The 17,634-nt window shown below is 44.3% G+C and overlaps 2 protein-coding genes across 4 annotated transcripts; both read right to left on the reverse strand.

The window, feature by feature from the left end:
- Nucleotides 1-313: 313 nt before the first annotated feature.
- On the reverse strand, nt 314-6,308 carry TMED6 (transmembrane p24 trafficking protein 6). The gene is made up of 4 exons (XM_028739872.2): nt 4,382-6,308; nt 2,183-2,309; nt 1,175-1,326; nt 314-827 (listed from the first exon to the last, which is right to left on the reverse strand). The coding sequence occupies exons 1-4, from the start codon at nt 4,694-4,696 to the stop codon at nt 594-596; spliced, it is 828 nt and encodes a 275-aa protein (XP_028595705.2). The 5' UTR covers nt 4,697-6,308; the 3' UTR covers nt 314-593.
- Nucleotides 6,309-6,454: 146 nt separating this feature from the next.
- Nucleotides 6,455-17,598, reverse strand: TERF2 (telomeric repeat binding factor 2). Of its 3 annotated transcripts, XR_013393635.1 has the most exons (11): nt 17,338-17,598; nt 15,595-15,809; nt 14,345-14,431; nt 13,825-13,971; nt 12,771-13,156; nt 12,205-12,573; nt 11,470-11,546; nt 10,314-10,372; nt 9,410-9,623; nt 7,016-8,138; nt 6,455-6,727 (listed from the first exon to the last, which is right to left on the reverse strand). XR_013393635.1 is itself a non-coding variant. In XM_077931638.1 (9 exons), the coding sequence occupies exons 1-9, from the start codon at nt 17,540-17,542 to the stop codon at nt 9,465-9,467; spliced, it is 1,704 nt and encodes a 567-aa protein (XP_077787764.1). In that variant the 5' UTR covers nt 17,543-17,584; the 3' UTR covers nt 8,712-9,464. The 3 variants fall into 3 exon arrangements, 1 of the variants encoding a protein (XP_077787764.1); XR_013393634.1 differs by having other exon boundaries at nt 6,455-8,138; XM_077931638.1 differs by lacking the exons at nt 6,455-6,727; nt 7,016-8,138 and having other exon boundaries at nt 8,712-9,623; nt 17,338-17,584.
- Between the last annotated feature and the right edge of the window lie 36 nt (nt 17,599-17,634).

A 17,634-nucleotide genomic window follows, 5' to 3' on the forward strand; every position in this document is an offset into this window, starting at 1 on the left:
ATTGTCTTGATTCATCTGGTGTTCAGGGAACTGATTGCATTACAGCCTCTTTTATTTTGCCCTGGGCTTTGGGGCTGGGGAACCAGAGCTGTTTCACAAAGCCACGGAGAACCAAAAGCTAGAAGTTCTCTTTTCCTCCCACCTTCCCTACTGCAGCTGCCTTTGCTTCCAAGCTGGCTGCCTCTAAAGGAAGAGGAAGGAATCTTGTGTTTGGTGGTGGTGGAGATTGTCTGTGTCTGCCTGCGCACCCCCATTTATTAACTTTGCCCTTAATGTACCTCTTGCTCAATGTAAAAATCTCACATACCTATGCTGTGGTTGCAGCAGGACTCCTGCATTTTGAGTCATGTTTATTTTAACTTGGGGCAGTTTCATTTCAAGTCAACCACCCCCCTGTGGCTCCTCTGGAAGAATACTTGGATTTTTCAGCCAACACCCCTCTCCCCACCAAAAAAGAAGCCGCACCAGCAGGTGGACATGCCCTTGCTCTCCTTTGCGGCTTGCAGGTATTTAGTCAGTTGGGTGTTAAGAGGGTGGCAAGGAGAGAGCAGTTTGGCTTTTCAGCCTGGCATAAATAGCCTTCTGAAGCAGCCTCAGCACCGTGGCTTGTTGGTGGCTGTGGTGGGCTGTGTGGTGAAGAGGCGCTTGAGGAAGTAGAGTTGCAGGACACCAGAGAGAACAATGGCCAGGCTCTGGGCCGCTGACCACCAGTTCACGTAGTTGTAATTGGACTCCAGAAGGAAGTAGTCTGAGGTGCTCTTCATCCGACTAAAAGTGTAGTAGCGCCACATTTGGAAGATGCCGTTCAGCAGTTTTTTGGTGCTCTCCTGTTAACAAAAGAGTGGAGCAGGGAAAGCTCTTCAGTCGCAGATGTCTGTCCTTGGCCCTGGTGTGGCTTTGAACAGATACTTCACTTAGGCTACAGATGGCTGCTCCTGGCAACCGGCTGTCTGGCCAACCATGGGGACCTTTTTCCTTCACAGCCTGAAAGGAAAGGATGCCTGTCCTTCTCCCTGTTAGACTCAGGTGGGTAAAAAATTAAATAAAATATCCAGGCTGCATCAAGCATGAAGGAGATCATATCTGTCCCATTTCCCCCCAGCCCTGGAGGTTCCAAATAGCTCCCAGCTTTATCACTGCTACCTTATTTATTTTTAGTTCTTTAATAAGTTACCTCAATTGCATCCAGTGTGTCGTTAAGTCTTTTCCTCTCAGCTTCTTGTGGAGTTTGTAGATCAAAGCCCTCATAGAAGACCCCAAAGTTGAGGTAGACCTGCACGGAGCCAAAGTGGTTGTACCGATTGCTCAGACAGAGCTGATAGAAGCCTGCAAGAAAGAGTTAAACTTGTGCCAGGTGAACTAGCAGCACTTAAGGCCTTCTGGTGTTGGGTGTGAGCAACGCAATTTGAATTCAGGTCTGTAAGAGAGAGACTGAATGTGCCCCTTTCTTGAGAAGATAGCCTACATTTTAAAAGGAGTAGCTGTGTCATTTAAAGATAGCTTGCTTGGCCCTCGTATGCAATAATCCGATTAGAGTCAAAGTTTTTCTGGGATTTCCTGGTTGTTGTCCATCCCTCTAAAAAGAAAACATAAATGGAGGAGTAAGATGGGGTGGCAGGCAGCAAGGGAGATTATGCTTGTGCCCATCTGACCAATCTGCTTTCAGCTTCCTTTTGGAGGAATATGAAGTGGTCCAGAGAGAGAAAGAGCCTGCCATTCCTAGAGTGCTTTCTGAACATCATTCATAGTTACTAGCCTCATATCTTTGGGGAAGGTGGTAGGTGTGTCTCATAGAATATAAGAAGCTGCCTTACACCAAATCAGACCATTGGATCACCTAGCTCAGTATTGTCTAAACTAGCAGGCAATGGCTCTCCCAAGATTTCAGACATTCCCAGTCTTGCCTAGACATAGTTAGAATTGAATCTGATGCTCTCCTGCTGGGCCATGGGCCCAGAGGTTTTTCCTCCTGTGAGGTTATAACTAAACAGAGGTTTTCTATTTCAGAACCCAGCCTTTGAGCACCCAGTTCAAGGTGGCTTTATGGGAGGAGAGTCCGCCATGGGGGACGTGCTCACTGCATGTTCAGGATCACCTATTTTGCTTGGAGGCTGCACCTGAGCCAGTTCTGGGAGTCTAGAAAGCACTCTTGATAGGGCTGTGTGTACAGAGAGGGAGGCACCTGTTTCCTTGGTTTGGAAGTTGATCTGCCCCCGTGTATCCTGGGAGGTGCCAAGGTGGAGCCCATTGGGGTCATTTGCAGTTGCCAGGATGTGTTGGTCATGTCCAAGACCTGAAGACCACTGCACCTGAAACCAAGATAGGATAGGGATAGGACAGAACAGGACAAGAAATGGGATGGCTTTGGTAATGCTATAACCATGTTCCCTGCCACTTTCTTGTTTTTGGTTTCTTAGATGCAAGAGCTGATCTGTGCAAGTATTCAGCTACAGAAGGCAAATGGAGCTGCCATTTCCATATTGGAAGGCACGATTTACCTATCAGTTATGCTGCTGGCACACACACACACGGCAAGGAGAGTTCTCGCAAAAGCAATTTCATGAGAGAGTACAGTGGTGCCTCGCAAGACGAAATTAATCCATTCCGCGAGTCTCTTCGTCTTGCGGTTTTTTCGTCTTGCGAAGCACGGCTATTAGCAGCTTAGCGGCTATTAACGGCTTAGCGGCTTTAAGAAAAAGGAAACAAACTCGCAAGAACTCGCAAGACGTTTCGTCTTGCGAAGCAATCCCATAGGGAAATTCGTCTTGTGGAACGACTCAAAAAACAGAAAACCCTTTCGTCTAGCGAGTTTTTCGTCTTGCGAGGCATTCGTCTTGCGGGGCACCACTGTATGCACAAGAGAGTCAGACAAAACAGTTTAGTCATTTGACTTTCAAAGCAACAGGTTACATGCTGAATATGTGTCTTCTCCACAAACCTCTGCAGGCAGATGATGAGACAGGAATTGTAGTTGTCTACAAAGTTTCCAGTGCACTTAGTGTAGGAGTGGGCAACTAGCAAGTTGACCTGCCACCACCAGCCAACCCACTTCTTGCTGGTAGCTCTTAATCCCTGACTTGGTGGGTGGCAAATATATGCGAGTGCCTTACCCTTCCACTTTCAGGGTCGGATGTCTCCCCATGAACTGTGTCTGGAGGAAGCTGAGCTGTTTCCTTGAAACTGGCCCATGCAATAACCCCACATTTTTGTTCTAGACCCTTGCTAAGAAACAATAATATTCTTCCTTCCAGAATCAACCAGTCACGGTGCCAGCTGAATCACCCTCCTGCCTCCAGCTCCTGCATCATGACTGGATTTACATCATGGTCATGGTCTTGTTTGCCTTCAGAGCAATCCAGTTTACCAAGAGGAAAGTGGAGCTGAAAGTTTCTGGCTTGAGGCCAAGTGCCATGACAGGAGACTGCCATTGAGGCTGGATTGTCAAGGCAGTTTAGAAGTACAGTGGTACCTTGTGTTAAGAACTTAATTTGTTCCGAACATCCGTTCTCAACCTGAAACAGTTCTTAACCTGAAGCACCACTTTAGCCAATGGGGCCTCCTGCTGTCGTTGCACAATTTCTGTTCTCATCCTGAAGTAAAGTTCTTAACCTGAGGTACTACTTCTGGGTTAGTGGAGTCTGTAACCTGAAGCGTTTGTAACCCAAGGTACCACTGTAAAGAGTTTAAGAAGCAGGAAGGCTCCAGTTTTATAGTTGGCACCTAAAGGGAGGTCTTTGGCAGAGACCTCAGCATTGGCAAACCCAAGAGTGAGAGAAGGTTCCTTTCAGGAAGTCACTAAATCATCTTTATGGATAAATGGCACTTCTGGAAAATCTAGAATCTAAAAAGCACACTCAGCAATGCCACCAGCCTTCCCCATCCATGTAACCCTTGTACTTTCCATATGTTTTGGATTACAATGCCCCTCAGCCCTTCCATCATGCAGGCTAGGGCTGGGTATTCTCAACTGGGCAAGATAGTTAAACCTGACCAAGTTCTTTAAGGTGCAATGAAAGAATCTGGCTTGACTATTGATACTTTAGGGGTTCATGACAACCAATAAAATAATGCAAGATTGCCAGTTTGCGTTCTGGGGATGCTGGTTACAAACATAGCAACTTGCCTTATGCTAAATTGGATCATAGGTCCAAACTAGTTTGTTATTCTCTCAGTTTGACGGACAGTGGCTCTCCAGGGCTTTAGCCAGGGAAATTTTTTCAGCCCTCCCTCAAAATATCAGGGGTGAAAGCTGAGACCTATATGCCCAAGCCAAACCCCTTTCCCTGGTTCTGCTGCTAGTAGAGAATCTGGCTGCTTATTACTGTCCCCCCTTGACCACAACCCTTAGATTTTGTGCAGCACCCCCTCCACCGGCACCTACCTGATAGCTAAAGTAGAAAAAGCCGCTCTGATGGGCAAATTGCCAGAAGCACTCTATGCTGCCTGCAGGGATGACAATGCCAAAGTTGTACTGGTCCGCCCCACGGAAAAGAGGCTGGTCGCTGGAACCACTCAGAGGTTCAGACTTGCGGGCTTGGGCAAGTTCCAGCCTCCCCACCAACAAGCCCACCATTGCAGCCACAGGTAACACTGCAAGCATCTTGCCACAGGGAAGGTAGCTGAGCTTGGCTGGAGGCAAGTGCCAGAGCTGGAGTCCAGCATGCTGGCAGCTGGTAATCATTAACTCCACCCTCATGCCCTGTGTTTGTGCAGCTTGCTGCTGAATCAACTCTTCATTCCTCAAGGAAGCAGTCAATGCCTTAAGGACACGCGGAGTGAGCTCAGTGGAAAGCAGTTCCTCCCCCTACCTGCTGCTTGCCAGACTTCTTGGACTGCAATTCCCACCAGCCCTAGTCTCAGATGGTTGTGCTGATGTAACCTGTAGTCCAAGAGATCTGGAGGCGAGGGGAGGCAGTGGTAAAGTGTTCCTTCAAGCACAAGCCTCTTGCAGCAGTTGAGCAGCAGAGCACTAGGCCCTGTACAGGTGAAGCAGCCGAGGGGCAGACAGAACATTGATTCCTCACCTTTCCTCCTAAGATCTCCAGGTGGCATACCTGGTTCCTCCAGCACCACCTTTTTCATAACCACCACCCTGTGACCAGGCTGACCCAGGGAGTTTTCCTGCTCAATGCTTTGAACCTGGCTGGAACCAGTTCCTCATAGCCTGACATTCTGGCTAATTCAACCACCACACTGCTACTCTTTGCTGCAGGTTTCCTGTTGGGGCATTTGGCTGGCCGCTTTGAAAACCAGGTGCTGGACTAGATGGGCCCCTATTTGACCAGATTATTCAGCTGCTGCAGGGTTCTTCTGATGCTTTTATGCTAAAAGGCAATAGGAAATGGTCATATCTATTCTGTCTTAGATGAAGGCAGGTTACCCAACAGCAAAAAGCACAGAGCAATCAAATCTGCTATACTAGAGGGTAAGCAGGTCACACTTTCATTACTGCAACTCACACATACTGCATTTTAAGTCCCAAGACTGCAGTTTGATTTAAATAGTATCTCCTTTCCTACTAAAGCCCTTTGTTGGGAAGAACTGCCCTAACTAGTTTGCCCTTTTCTTTGCCCAGAGTATGGCTGCATTCCATTCCACCCACTTCAGCGCAAATCCTTCTTGTCTCCTTGTTACTCAAAAGTTCTCCCAAAGCACAAACTCTGCTTGCTTGTAGCAGCTGGTGCTTGAAGGACAAAGTGTGTATCGCAGGAGGAAGTTTTCCCAGCAGCTGAGATAAGAGAGGGGGGCACCTCTGGGATAAAATCTGCTCATGGAAAAAAAAGCTAACCACTTTCAAGATCTGTGTAGTTTTGGTAGTGAGGCAGAGGGAGAGCACAGCCACAACCCATTTTGCATGTGGTGTCTGGCTCCATCCACGCTACACAATCAACCGCTTCTTGGACTCACAGAAGCCAGCATGTCCTCCAACACATTTGAAGTTCAAGCAGTACCACCAGCTAAAAAAAGGAACAGGAAAAACAGTGGTGACGGGAACAGTCTGCCCCAATGGGAGAACAACTAGCAACACCTTTGTCCTGCCTCAGAACACATGGAATGCTAGTGCCAAACTAAATAGCATGGTGGAGATTCCTTTTACGTAACTATCATGGGAAGCAGCGCCTGTTAAAGGAACATGAAACACAGAAGTTGGGGGGGGGGGAATGCACTTTGAAACAAGTTCTAATGAAATCCTTAGAAAATTGGAACACAAAAGATCAGAATTAGAAGTGTTATATATGGAGAAAATAGGCAAATCCATGCTCTTTGTGAGTCAAAAATTATATGAACATGGTAATAAACATTCCAAATGCTAGCCAGTGCTCTCAAAAGTAAGCAATTTATTTAAATAATTACTTTAAATATGACTAAAATCAGATTAGCAATATGTTTATGGAGTTTTATAAAGAGCTATATAACCCAAATAACCCTTTACCTGAAAAAAATAAGTGAGATGTGGTATCAAACCTTTAATAAAGAAAGCACAACAAAAGATAACATTCTGCAGAAGAAATTGATCAAGCTATTTAAAAAACTGAAATACTGTATAAGAGCCCTTGACCCTATGGGCTTGGCAACACATTTTTTTAGAAATACAGAGACCAACTCACACTTTATTTTTGTCAACTTTATCCATCTGGCAAGAGCAATCAGGCACTGATCCAGAATAACTGTCCTTTTAAAGCCAGGCAGAGTTAAAAGCACAGGTGTGCTCATACAGGCCAATTACCTTATTGAATCAGGATCAGATTATATTCTTCTCAATTTTAGTTGCACATTTAAATCTAATAATTAGGAATTTAATCCATACAGATGAAACATACTCCTTGGGCATATCTTGGATCCCATAAGAAGACTGTTCGTTGAACATGATTCACAATTCCTCACCAAACCATTCACACTTTATATTTGTCAACTTTATCCATCTGACAGGAGCAATCAGGCACTGATCCAGAATAACTGTTCTTCTAAAGCCAGGCAGAGATAAAGCACAGGTGTACTCATACAGGCCAATTACCTTATTGAATCAGGACCTGGATTTTCTTCCTGGATTTATGTTCCTTAGATATTTACAAAGCCTTTGATGGTCTGGAATGGTGTTATCTCTTAACATTTTGCAGACATGCCAGCTAGGCAATCACCTTATTACAGCAGTAGCTAAACTCTATTCAAATAATTCAGCTACTCTAAGAATAACATGGACTCCTCAGCAATTGCAATCTGGAGGGGGACAAAACAAGGTTGTCCCTTGTCACCACTGCTCCTCGCCTTCTCTTTTGAACCATTCGCTACTATCTTACGTCTTAATCCAAATGTAAAAGGATATTCAAGAGAGGGCGAAGAGCATCTGTTGACAATGTACGTAGATGATATTGTTGTGATCTTGAAAAGCCCTAAGGGGTCAGCCTGTGCATTAAAGGAATAATTAACATCTTTTTCTAAAGTGGCAGGCTTAAAAGTAAACATTGGAAAATCAATGATGTTTTTCAGTCTTCCACCGATTCAAATACACACTTGTCATATTCTTAATACACCTATGTGCTGCTCTGCATCTGAGACTCGGGTGTGCCAATTCTAAAAAACATGAACCATGAATCTAAACTGAATTATCCCATTATTTTAAAAATGAACATGGACTTTAAAAAATGGAACAAATTTAACCTTTCCATTTTAGGCTCTATTGCAGCAGTACATATCATGTTAATTCCCCGTTTTCTGTCCCTCTTTCAGGTCCTCCTTACTTTTCTCCAACGTCCAAATGGCAAACTAAAATTGTTTCATATTTCAAGATAAGTCTTCAAGGTTGCCCATGAAATCTTATTTTCTTTTCTTTTTTTAAATCAAAGTTGTTGGGGTTTACCAAACCTCTCGGTATACCATGATGCGTTCCAATTGAGACAGCAGACTTTTATGATTATGAAGGATGGTAAGAAATGGATCAATTTGGAAGAAAAACAAATAGCCCTGGGTCTGCTATGTGCTTTATCTTTCAAAAACCTTAAAATTATCGCTCAAATGAATAACCCATATTTACAAACTAAATTGAGGATATGGAAAAAATGGAAGTTGACTCTCCCCAGGTTGTTCACCACTCACTTCTCTGCAGACATATGCCAGTCTGAAAGATGATACTTTAAAAGCTAAAATAAAGAAAAGGGTAAAATTGGGTTATTTCAGACACTGATTTTTTTTACAGGAGTAAGACCAGTAACTTTAAATGTACCAAAAATGGGAATTAACTTTAAAGAGGCTTCAAATTCTACAAATTAAACATTTACTAAAGGATCTGATAGTTAAATTACACGCAACTAATTTTGAATGATCCAAGGTGCCACTAGGTAATGGAGGTAAGGAAATAGTATCAAAATTTTATGGTTACTTAAAACAGGACTAATTTGGGGACTTGTCTAGCCTAAAATCAATATGGGAATATGATGTAAAAGTAACAATGGAAGACTCAATTTGGAAAGGCATATGCATGAAGAAACCCTTTAAGTCGGTGTCTGCAAATATTAAAGAACTTTCACTCAAAATCTTCCACAGATGGTATAGGACTCCATCCCAACATCACATCAACTATAAGCCCCTTATGTTGGCGTAGATGTGACACTAAGGGGACAAATATACATTTATGGTGGACTTGTTTTTGAATACAAGTTGTTTGGTCCCTGGTTCACATAGAACTAACAGCACTAATAAAGAAAACAACTGAATTCACTCCATAGCTTTTTATTTTAACAATGTTCCAAGGTACAAATAAAAAAGTACTATCTAAAGAACTCATCACTTTACCAACTGTAGCAAGGCGGTGTATTGTCCAACACTGGAAATATTTTGTGGCATAAAAACATGTACAACACTGCAATTTCAGCAAAAATTACATTTAGTTTTCAATTAATTCAAGTTGAGGCATAACCTATGGGTTTTGGTGCAGTGTGGTGGGATTTTATATAGTATGTTATTAATACTAATTGAAGTAACTTGATTCCACAAGTAAATATGAATGTTTGCCTATCGTGAGACTATAAGATGTTGTCATCCTGTTTGTGGATAGAATATATCTTATTCTACGTCTTTTTACTTTAACCTTATAGCATTTGTACTCCAGATGATTATGGCATAATAACAGTTTATTAATATCACAGCAGACCTACAGTGAAAAATAACATTTATAAGAAAATAAAAAATTGAAATGACGTATTTTTTATACTGTAAAACGTGCACTTTCCATACCAATTGTTTACACAAGGTTGAATCTGTATTTTCAGTACTGAAAACTAAAAGAAAGAAAAAATAAAAAATGGAGGGAGGGGGAGAGCCTATGTCAGAAAGCAGAGGGAGAAGCCTCCAGTGATGATAAGAGATTGTGGCCATCAGCCTGCTGGCCCAATGCAATACACTGCAAAAGTACCTCTGGCCCACCCTGTGTCCACATAGCGTTGGAGCTCAGGCACTTGCCCCCAGGTTCACAAGAGCCCCAGATTCTTCATCGTCCGCCATCGGTCCTTGATCGCCACAGGAGTGCGGTTCTTAAAGGGGAATGCCTGGGAAATGGCTTTCCACCTCCCTTCCCCAAACTTCTTCACGCCTTCCTTAATCCACTGAGACTCTTCTGAAGTCCAGATCTAGAAAGAAGAGGGCATAGGCTCTCATGAGCAACCATCAAGTGCTGCAAAACTTGCCCCTTGTCCCCATGACAGAACAACAGATACCCCACCCTCTGGAGATGGTTCCATGGCTGTTGCTAACAGAGGATTGCCACTGACATGGGATGTAGCTCAGTAACTCACAGCAGGCAAATATCCAGCCCATATTTCAAGACATTAAACCCAACTTGGTGGAACACTTAGTCCTCCTTCTGCAATATGTGGGTAATAAAAATAAAATTCAGCCACCTTACAGTGTGGTTGAAGAGGCCATCAAAGATAGCAGATATCATGTGCTGAGATTGCCCAGGCTTCTTTGAAACACCTGGGTATCCAAGACCCTTGATTATTTAATTAATTAGGAGAGGCCCCTTAGTCCAGTGGTTGAACATGCAGAAGATCCCAGCTTCAAACCTGTGACATCTCCAGGTAGAGCCACGAAAGAGACACCGGGCCTGAAACCCTGTAGCACAGACAATACTGAGCTAGATGGACCAGGATTCAGCATAAGGCAGCTTCCTATGTTCCCATTAATGGGGATTTCATCAGTTCTTTCATTTGGGAGAGGGGTCCTCATCAACTGGCCTCCATTTAGAGGGGTCTTGTCAAGGCAGGCCTATTTCTCCCCACTGGAGTGCTCAGCTCCAGACTGGGTGTAGGCTTGGTTACCTTCTTTTTCGAACCAAAGAGGGAAGTGTTGATGCTGCTGCTGCCTTCTTCCTTTGATTCTGAAACACAAATTCATTTACAAACTTTATGGAATGGATGGAACCACTCGGTAAGCTGGTTATTGCTACTGGCTCAGCAGTTGGGAGGTTTTACCACTACTGCACCTCATCAGAAATCCAGGGTAGTGGTCAAATTCCACCCAGCCCTTGGCATGATGTGTAGAGTCAACTACTGATGGAACTATGTTAGGGTTGCCATAAATCCAGGGCATCCCAGACATGTCCTCTTTTGGGGGGCCAACAGGCCCAATTCAGGGGGGGTTTTACATTTTAAAGGACATGTCTGGGGTTGTAGGGAGGGGTTATTTATTCATTTATTGCTTGGCCAACTCTACACACCACTGCCGCCGCCAGCCCAAGCTGGGAAAAGAAGAATGTGGGTGCACTTCCTTCCCTGGCTCAAGCTGTCCTCTTTTATGCTCTTCAAGATCTGGCAACCCTAAACTATGTGGCAAACAGTCATCCATGTTCACTCACAGTTGCCATCTCATTTTAGCACAGTTCACAAAATGGATCACTTTGTTTTGCAAGATGTTTACCAGGTTTTGAGAGTTTTGCCTTTAGCTAGTCTGGGCATTGCCTAAGCAAGCCTCCTGAAGGACCGCAGTTAACAGTTCTCTTTGCTTGCCATGCTGGCAATGTTTTTCCCCATATCATTGTGATGTCACTGGGTAATGCAATGTGAGAAGCCATCAAAACTGCACAGGTGCTTTAATTAGAAGAGTGCATGGAGCTACAATTGAGCATCATGCAGAGCAAGAAGCCAGTGCTGCTGCTGTGCACTTGCGAGTAGGCAGTCCAAATATTTTACTTTTCTGATCCAAGAGCTGTGCCCCCAAATCCTTACTGTGTAGAGGATACTAGCTGCTTCACCAGGCTCCAATTAACTTCTCAATTCTATGGAGCAGACAATGGGAACTCAAAGCTCCTGGCCTGACATTCAGACACTCACAGAGGAGAGCCTCAGCTGCTTGGCAGCTTTGCTATTTTGAGAGTAGCTTCGCTATATTTCTGCAATAGCATCTTTGCAGCAAAGAACCCTTGATCATGCCGAGCACCCAAAACCAAGCAGACAGATTCAAACATTTGCTGCTTACCAAAAAGTTCATCCTCATCACTCCAGACCTCCTTTTCTTCATCCTGATTTAAACAAATTAGTCTCCTCTTTGCTAATCTGAATGGAACAGAGAAACACAAGTAAGGAAAGACCTACCCCACAAGGAGATGAGACGGGACTGAGCTGCATCAATTAATGTCACACACAACCAGGATTATGGAGATGCTGGGTTAAGTATCAGACAAGGAGCGAGGTTAATTTGTCCCAGCAAACACACCACTGCAGAGACCTATGGCAGCTTAAATATGAGCAAATAGCTGGTGGCAGAAACACAAACCCTTATCCTTGGTACAGACGGAAGGGGGGGGGCGAGAGAAATAACATTTTCTACCTTCTGTCTGGCAACTGAAGCTAACATTCCAGGCATCTGACAAAGCAGAGTCCGGCACAGGTGTTTCTGCCACAATAAATCTGTTTAGCAATCTTTAATGGGGCCAGAGACCGTATTGTCAATTCTGCTATCTTTGCAATCTGAGTAATAAAAATTAAGACAAGGTATGTGAACCAGATTCTCTTGCCAGCTGCTTCTACTAGCTGGGGGAGAAGATGCACAGCGATGCAACCCTACCACTGCAAACCACCTTTGCCTTCCTTGGAGCTTCTGGGCTGAGGCCTAAGGCCTTCTAATGGATTCCTTGCAAAGGTGAAAGTTGCACCAAATGCCTCATGCTATGCCGGTTCCCCAGCAGACCCCACAGCAGTCATGGCCTCTTACCTGGGACATCGGGAGGTATTATCAGGCTGGGTGGGTATTTGGGGCTGTGCAGGCCGGACAACCAAAGTTGCCACAGGCCTCTTGGATGGAACTCGGGAGGAAGTTGGGGGGTTCCAGCTCTCTGACCCCATAACCAGTGTGCTTATGGACACTGAGCGTTCACTGGGGTGCGGCCTGGAGGCATCACGGTTCTTCTCCGTTTGGCACTTGGCTGCGTGGAAATCAGAAGCCAAACATGGCTTGGGGAAAGTCCAGTCCAACTTGTCCAGTTTTGAAAACTCTTCACCTGCATCTGGGGAATTGGAGAGGATCTTGAAAGCATCCCTCAGAGTAGAAAACCCATACGAGCCCATCCTCTTAGGCGAGCATCTGCAAAATAAAGAAACATCAGAAGGTTGCTCCACAAGTTTTGCTGATTTATGTTGCTGACCTCACCCCCAAGACCTTGCTCCCCTGGCATCAGGTGCAATTTGAGTCTGAGTGCTGAGAGCCAGAAGTTGTATGGCAAAACAGCTGCCCAGCAGGGCAAAGGGAGTCAAAACTGTAAGAGGCCATAGGCTGCTAACCTGTCAGAGTCACTGGAAACTGCTGAGACAGTGGCAACAGCAACCACAGCAGGCTCTGCAGCTCCACTGGTTTCTTCTTCTGGCTTTGAAGCTGCCTGGCACTCATCAACCACTTTGGCAAGCTCCAAAACAGCTCCCTTTGCCTCCATCAAAGGCCTTGCAACTGTCTCACGGCCTCCCTCCAGAGACTTTGGCTGTTCTTCCACTGTATTTCTAGGCCCTGCCTCAGGCCGGGGCTCTTCCAAAGTCTCATCAGATCTTCCTACAGATTCAGGTTTATCTGCTGCCGCCACCTCTGAGGTTTCTTTCACCATTTCCTCCTTGCTGGCCATTTCCAAAGGATTGAGCCTGGTCTCTATCTGATCATCTGAATCCCTTTTTGCCATCTTAAACAGAGAATGTGAACACAGTTACTAGAGAACACTTCTCAACTTTATTTTCTTTTTTCTAGTTATATACAGCAGCCATTCCCAAGCTGGTGCCCTGAAGATGCTTTACCTACAATTCCCCTAAGCCCCAGTCAGCACAGCCTTATGATGCTGGAGCTGTTGGGAATTGATAGTCCAAAACATTGTCAGGTTACAAGCTTGATATATGTCAAATGTGACACTGGAGCCCTGTGCTGTTCTGCTGTGGGGTACTTTGCTCTTCACAAAAATATTTCCCAAACACATAACAGTTTGGCCAGGGAGGCTTATGTCTTAAGCCTCAGGTGCTGAATGTACTTTTTTGATCACAGTGTTTAGACAGCAAGAGTTCTGCTGTGGCAATGTGGGTGATATTCAAGTGCTCCAGCAACACACAGAAATATATGAAGAAAGCAAGCTGCCTTATGCCAAGCCAGACCAATGGTTCATATAGTTTCCTATCACCACACATTGAGTGACAGCGGCTCTCCAGGGTTTCAAGCAGGGGACATTCCCAGTCCTACCTAGAGATGCCAGGGATTGAACTTGGGACCTTCTGCATGCAAAGTAGATGTTTGACTACTAAGCTATACTCCCACTACAACATCCCACATCTCAATCAAGCAGCACTCCACACCCTTGCTTACCTCTAAGAGAAAGGGCTCAGAGTCACTCAAGCAGCTTTCTAAATACAGAAGTATTCTCTGCTGGAAAGCTTTATAGGAGAAGTTCCAGATGGCTGGATGAGCGAAGTTTTTTTCTCGGATAATGCTCTGGAACATCGACCTCATTTTCTAAGCAAGGGGAAATGTTTTTAAGTACTTGCAAGCAAATTACAGCACAGGGCAGAGGTAAAAGCAATTTTTGCAGTCATTAGAAGTTCAAACAAAACAAGCCAAGCCACCAGAGCAGTCTAGGCAATGTCAAAAATGCATGAAAGTAATGATGACTAGAGATGTGGACCACAATCTGTAGCAACATGGGCTGCTTGTGGATGCAATTTTTCTCATTGCGTAAGGGGGACAATAAACTCTCAAGTATTTAAGACACTCACTGAATTGGAGAATGTGGGAAAGACAAACCATGACTCTGCTTTGCAGTGAAATGACCCTATAAGAGGCACATTTCAACAACAGCGACATGAACTCATACCTGCTGAAAGCTCACCTGGGAACTTGGGTCCTTTGACATGTGTTTCCTCAAGATCTTGCTGGCTTGTTCATATTCTTTGTTTTTTAGACAGGTTATAACAGCCTGGAGAAGAAAGACAAAATAATGGTTTGCAAGGAAGACTTTAAAAGGGACGCGGGTGGCGCTGTGGGTAAAAGCCTCAGCGCCTAGGGCTTGCCGATCGAAAGGTCGGCAGTTCGAATCCCCGCGGCGGGGTGCGCTCCCGTTGCTCGGTCCCAGCGCCTGCCAACCTAGCAGTTCGAAAGCACCCCGGGTGCAAGTAGATAAATAGGGACCGCTTACTAGTGGGAAGGTAAACGGCGTTCCGTGTGCTGTGCTGGCTCGCCAGATGCAGCTTGTCATGCTGGCCACGTGACCCAGAAGTGTCTTCGGACAGCGCTGGCCCCCGGCCTCTTGAGTGAGATGGGCGCACAACCCTAGAGTCTGTCAAGACTGGCCCGTACGGGCAGGGGTACCTTTACCTTTACCTTTAAGGAAGACTTTGGGGGAATGTTCCTAATCTAAGAAGATACTGTTCGAGAGATATCCCTCTGGCAGTTTTCATTGTGTAATATTAGACCACTTATTAAAGAATTAAAAAAAATTCAAGTAAGGCAAGTTAATTAAAAGTCTGTAGGCTAACAACATTGAAATAATGTATGCCAGTCAAGAAGCCAGCTTTTCCTGGATTGCCCCCGAAGGAAACAAGTTTTCAAAACATGCTGAGTTCCAATAAACTCAGGCACTCTGAGGAGACATTTCTCTCTCATTTCATCCCAGCATATAGGAATCTTGCCTCCTTGCTTCTATTAACTTCTGTGAACTTATTTAAAAGTCCAATTTAAGCATGGAGAAAAATAGGCAAGAGTTCATCCTGGCATTGAATTAGCACCTTAATTAAACCCTTTCCTAAATATAGTTACAGATGGGTAGCCGTGTTGGTCTGCCATAGTCAAAACAAAAAAAATTCCTTCCAGTAGCACCTTAAAGACCAACTAAGTTAGTTCTTGGTATGAGCTTTCGTGTGCATGCACACTTCTTCAGATACACCTATCTGAAGAAGTGTGCATGCACACGAAAGCTCATACCAAGAACTAACTTAGTTGGTCTTTAAGGTGCTACTGGAAGGAATTTTTTTTGTTTTTCCTAAATATACTGCATTTTGAAACTTAAGACAGCTGTCCTCATACTAACTAGGCTGAGAAACAGTAATCAGTGCCTACAGAAGAGGAAATGCTAACACTTACTGCTTCCTTTATTTTTGTTCTTATTTCTTCTATTATATCAATGTCTATGTCCAATTCATTCTTCATCTTATCCAAAAGAACAAGGGCATATTCAAGAGGTGTTAACTTGGTCTTGGTATCAATGGTCCAATCTTCTTCAATCCTAGACAGAAGCTGGATAATCCGCAGCTGAATGCCAATGCGTTTCTCTAGCACTAGGGGCCTTGCAAGCACAGCTGGAGAAGAACAAGACAGTCAAAACAGCCACTAAGCAAAATCAGATAGTTCAGCAAACCAGGTGTAACGAGGTTTGGGCCAGGGCACCAAAGCCTTGTCCCATATCTTGTATCCCTGGCCATATACAGACAGACAGCTTCATCCCAACATGCCCTTTGGCTCAGGAGTCACTTTGCATTTGCTTGTTTTTTTGTGTGTGATCTAAAATATCCTTTAGTATCTATATATACACAAACACACACATTTTTTTTTAGTGTCTTAATCTTTGTGGTGAGTGATCTTGCTGGAGCTCCCGTTTTGTGGGGCAGAAATGCGGTATGTACAGATTTTAATAATAATAATAATAATAATAATAATAATAATAATAATAATAATAATAATTTTTATTTATACCCCGCCCTCCCCAGCCAAGGCCGGGCTCAGGGCGGCTAACAAGCAATAATAAAATCAAGTTGAATGATTACAACTTAAAAACAAAATTAAAATACAACATTAAAATATTGAAACATTAAAATATTTATAGACACACGGAAGTAATTACTGTAAGAAAATGAATGGTAAAGTACAGTAGTTGAGTTTCTTAGAACTACACTCCAAAGGTGCTAGGCCATTCCTAATGGTTGGCTTCTGGAAACCATCACACTCAACTACAGGCCACAGCCAAAACTCATTAAACTCAATCTCTTAATACACACATCAACATTCTCCAATTTGAAATAGATTTCAAGAGGGCTCTGAAGTTTTCAGGTACTTAGGAGGCTAAAGGCGGGTGGGGGGGGAATCCTAACCCTTCTCCTGACCATCTGTGATGGGCTTTAGGAAGCATTCATTTAAGGGGGGATGTATGTATCCTAACCATCTTCCTGAGAATCACAGCTGGCTGTTTTCAGACCTTCCTTCTGGGTTCTGTGCTGTTGGTTAGTTGTACTTTGTGCATTTTCTTTAAAAATCATTATTGGATGGATTCCCCCCCCCCCAAATTGATTTTAGAACTTTGAATTTATTGTTATTCACGCTTTTATACTGTATTTTATGCTGTTTTTTGTTGTATCACAATTGTTTTAAATTTGTTAGCCACCCTGAGCCCGGTTTTCTGAACCGGGAAGGACGGGGTATAAATAAAAAATTATTATTATTTCCCTTAATTTCTAAAGGCAAATGACAAACGTTCCAGGGACACAGGCTGTATTATATTTTAAGTTGCTTTAGGTTCATTATTTCTTAAATGAAAACATCTAATGACTATTAAATGTAATATATAAATGTAAATAAGTAACAGTGACATAAGTGGAACCAGGGCTATTACGTGACATATTTTAATGTTTGATGTTTTAGTATGTTCTGATAGGTGCTGTGAGCCGCCCAGAGTGGCTGAGGAAACCCAGCCAGATGGGCGGGGTATAACTAATAAAATTATTATTAGTTATTTACACTCACGTTCCTTAGCAGGAAATACCTTTACAGTTATTTAACCCAGCGAGAATGTTCCCCAAATGCCCCTTTCGTAAAACAAACTGGTCTCCCCACCGTATATGACGTCCCGCAGCTGGCGAAAGTCCTGGCTGCGGCCGGCCCGGAAAGCCTGAAGGGCCCGGTGGGCGTAGAAGAGGATGGCCCACCGGTTCACCGCCTCCTCCAAGGCCTTTTCGCGAGCCTCCGCGGCTCCTTCGGGCGACGCAGCAAGAGACTCTCCACGGCCACCGCCCGCCATCTTCCCTCTCCCGCGCGCCATCCCGCCGGGAAGGGGGCGTTGGCGTAAGTGACGACATTTAACGGGTCCTTCCCCTGACGTAGTCGGTGGGCGGGACAGGAGCGGGGAGCGCG

This window comes from Podarcis muralis, chromosome 7 (assembly GCF_964188315.1).
Source record: "Podarcis muralis chromosome 7, rPodMur119.hap1.1, whole genome shotgun sequence".
Taxonomy (NCBI): domain Eukaryota; kingdom Metazoa; phylum Chordata; class Lepidosauria; order Squamata; family Lacertidae; genus Podarcis; species Podarcis muralis.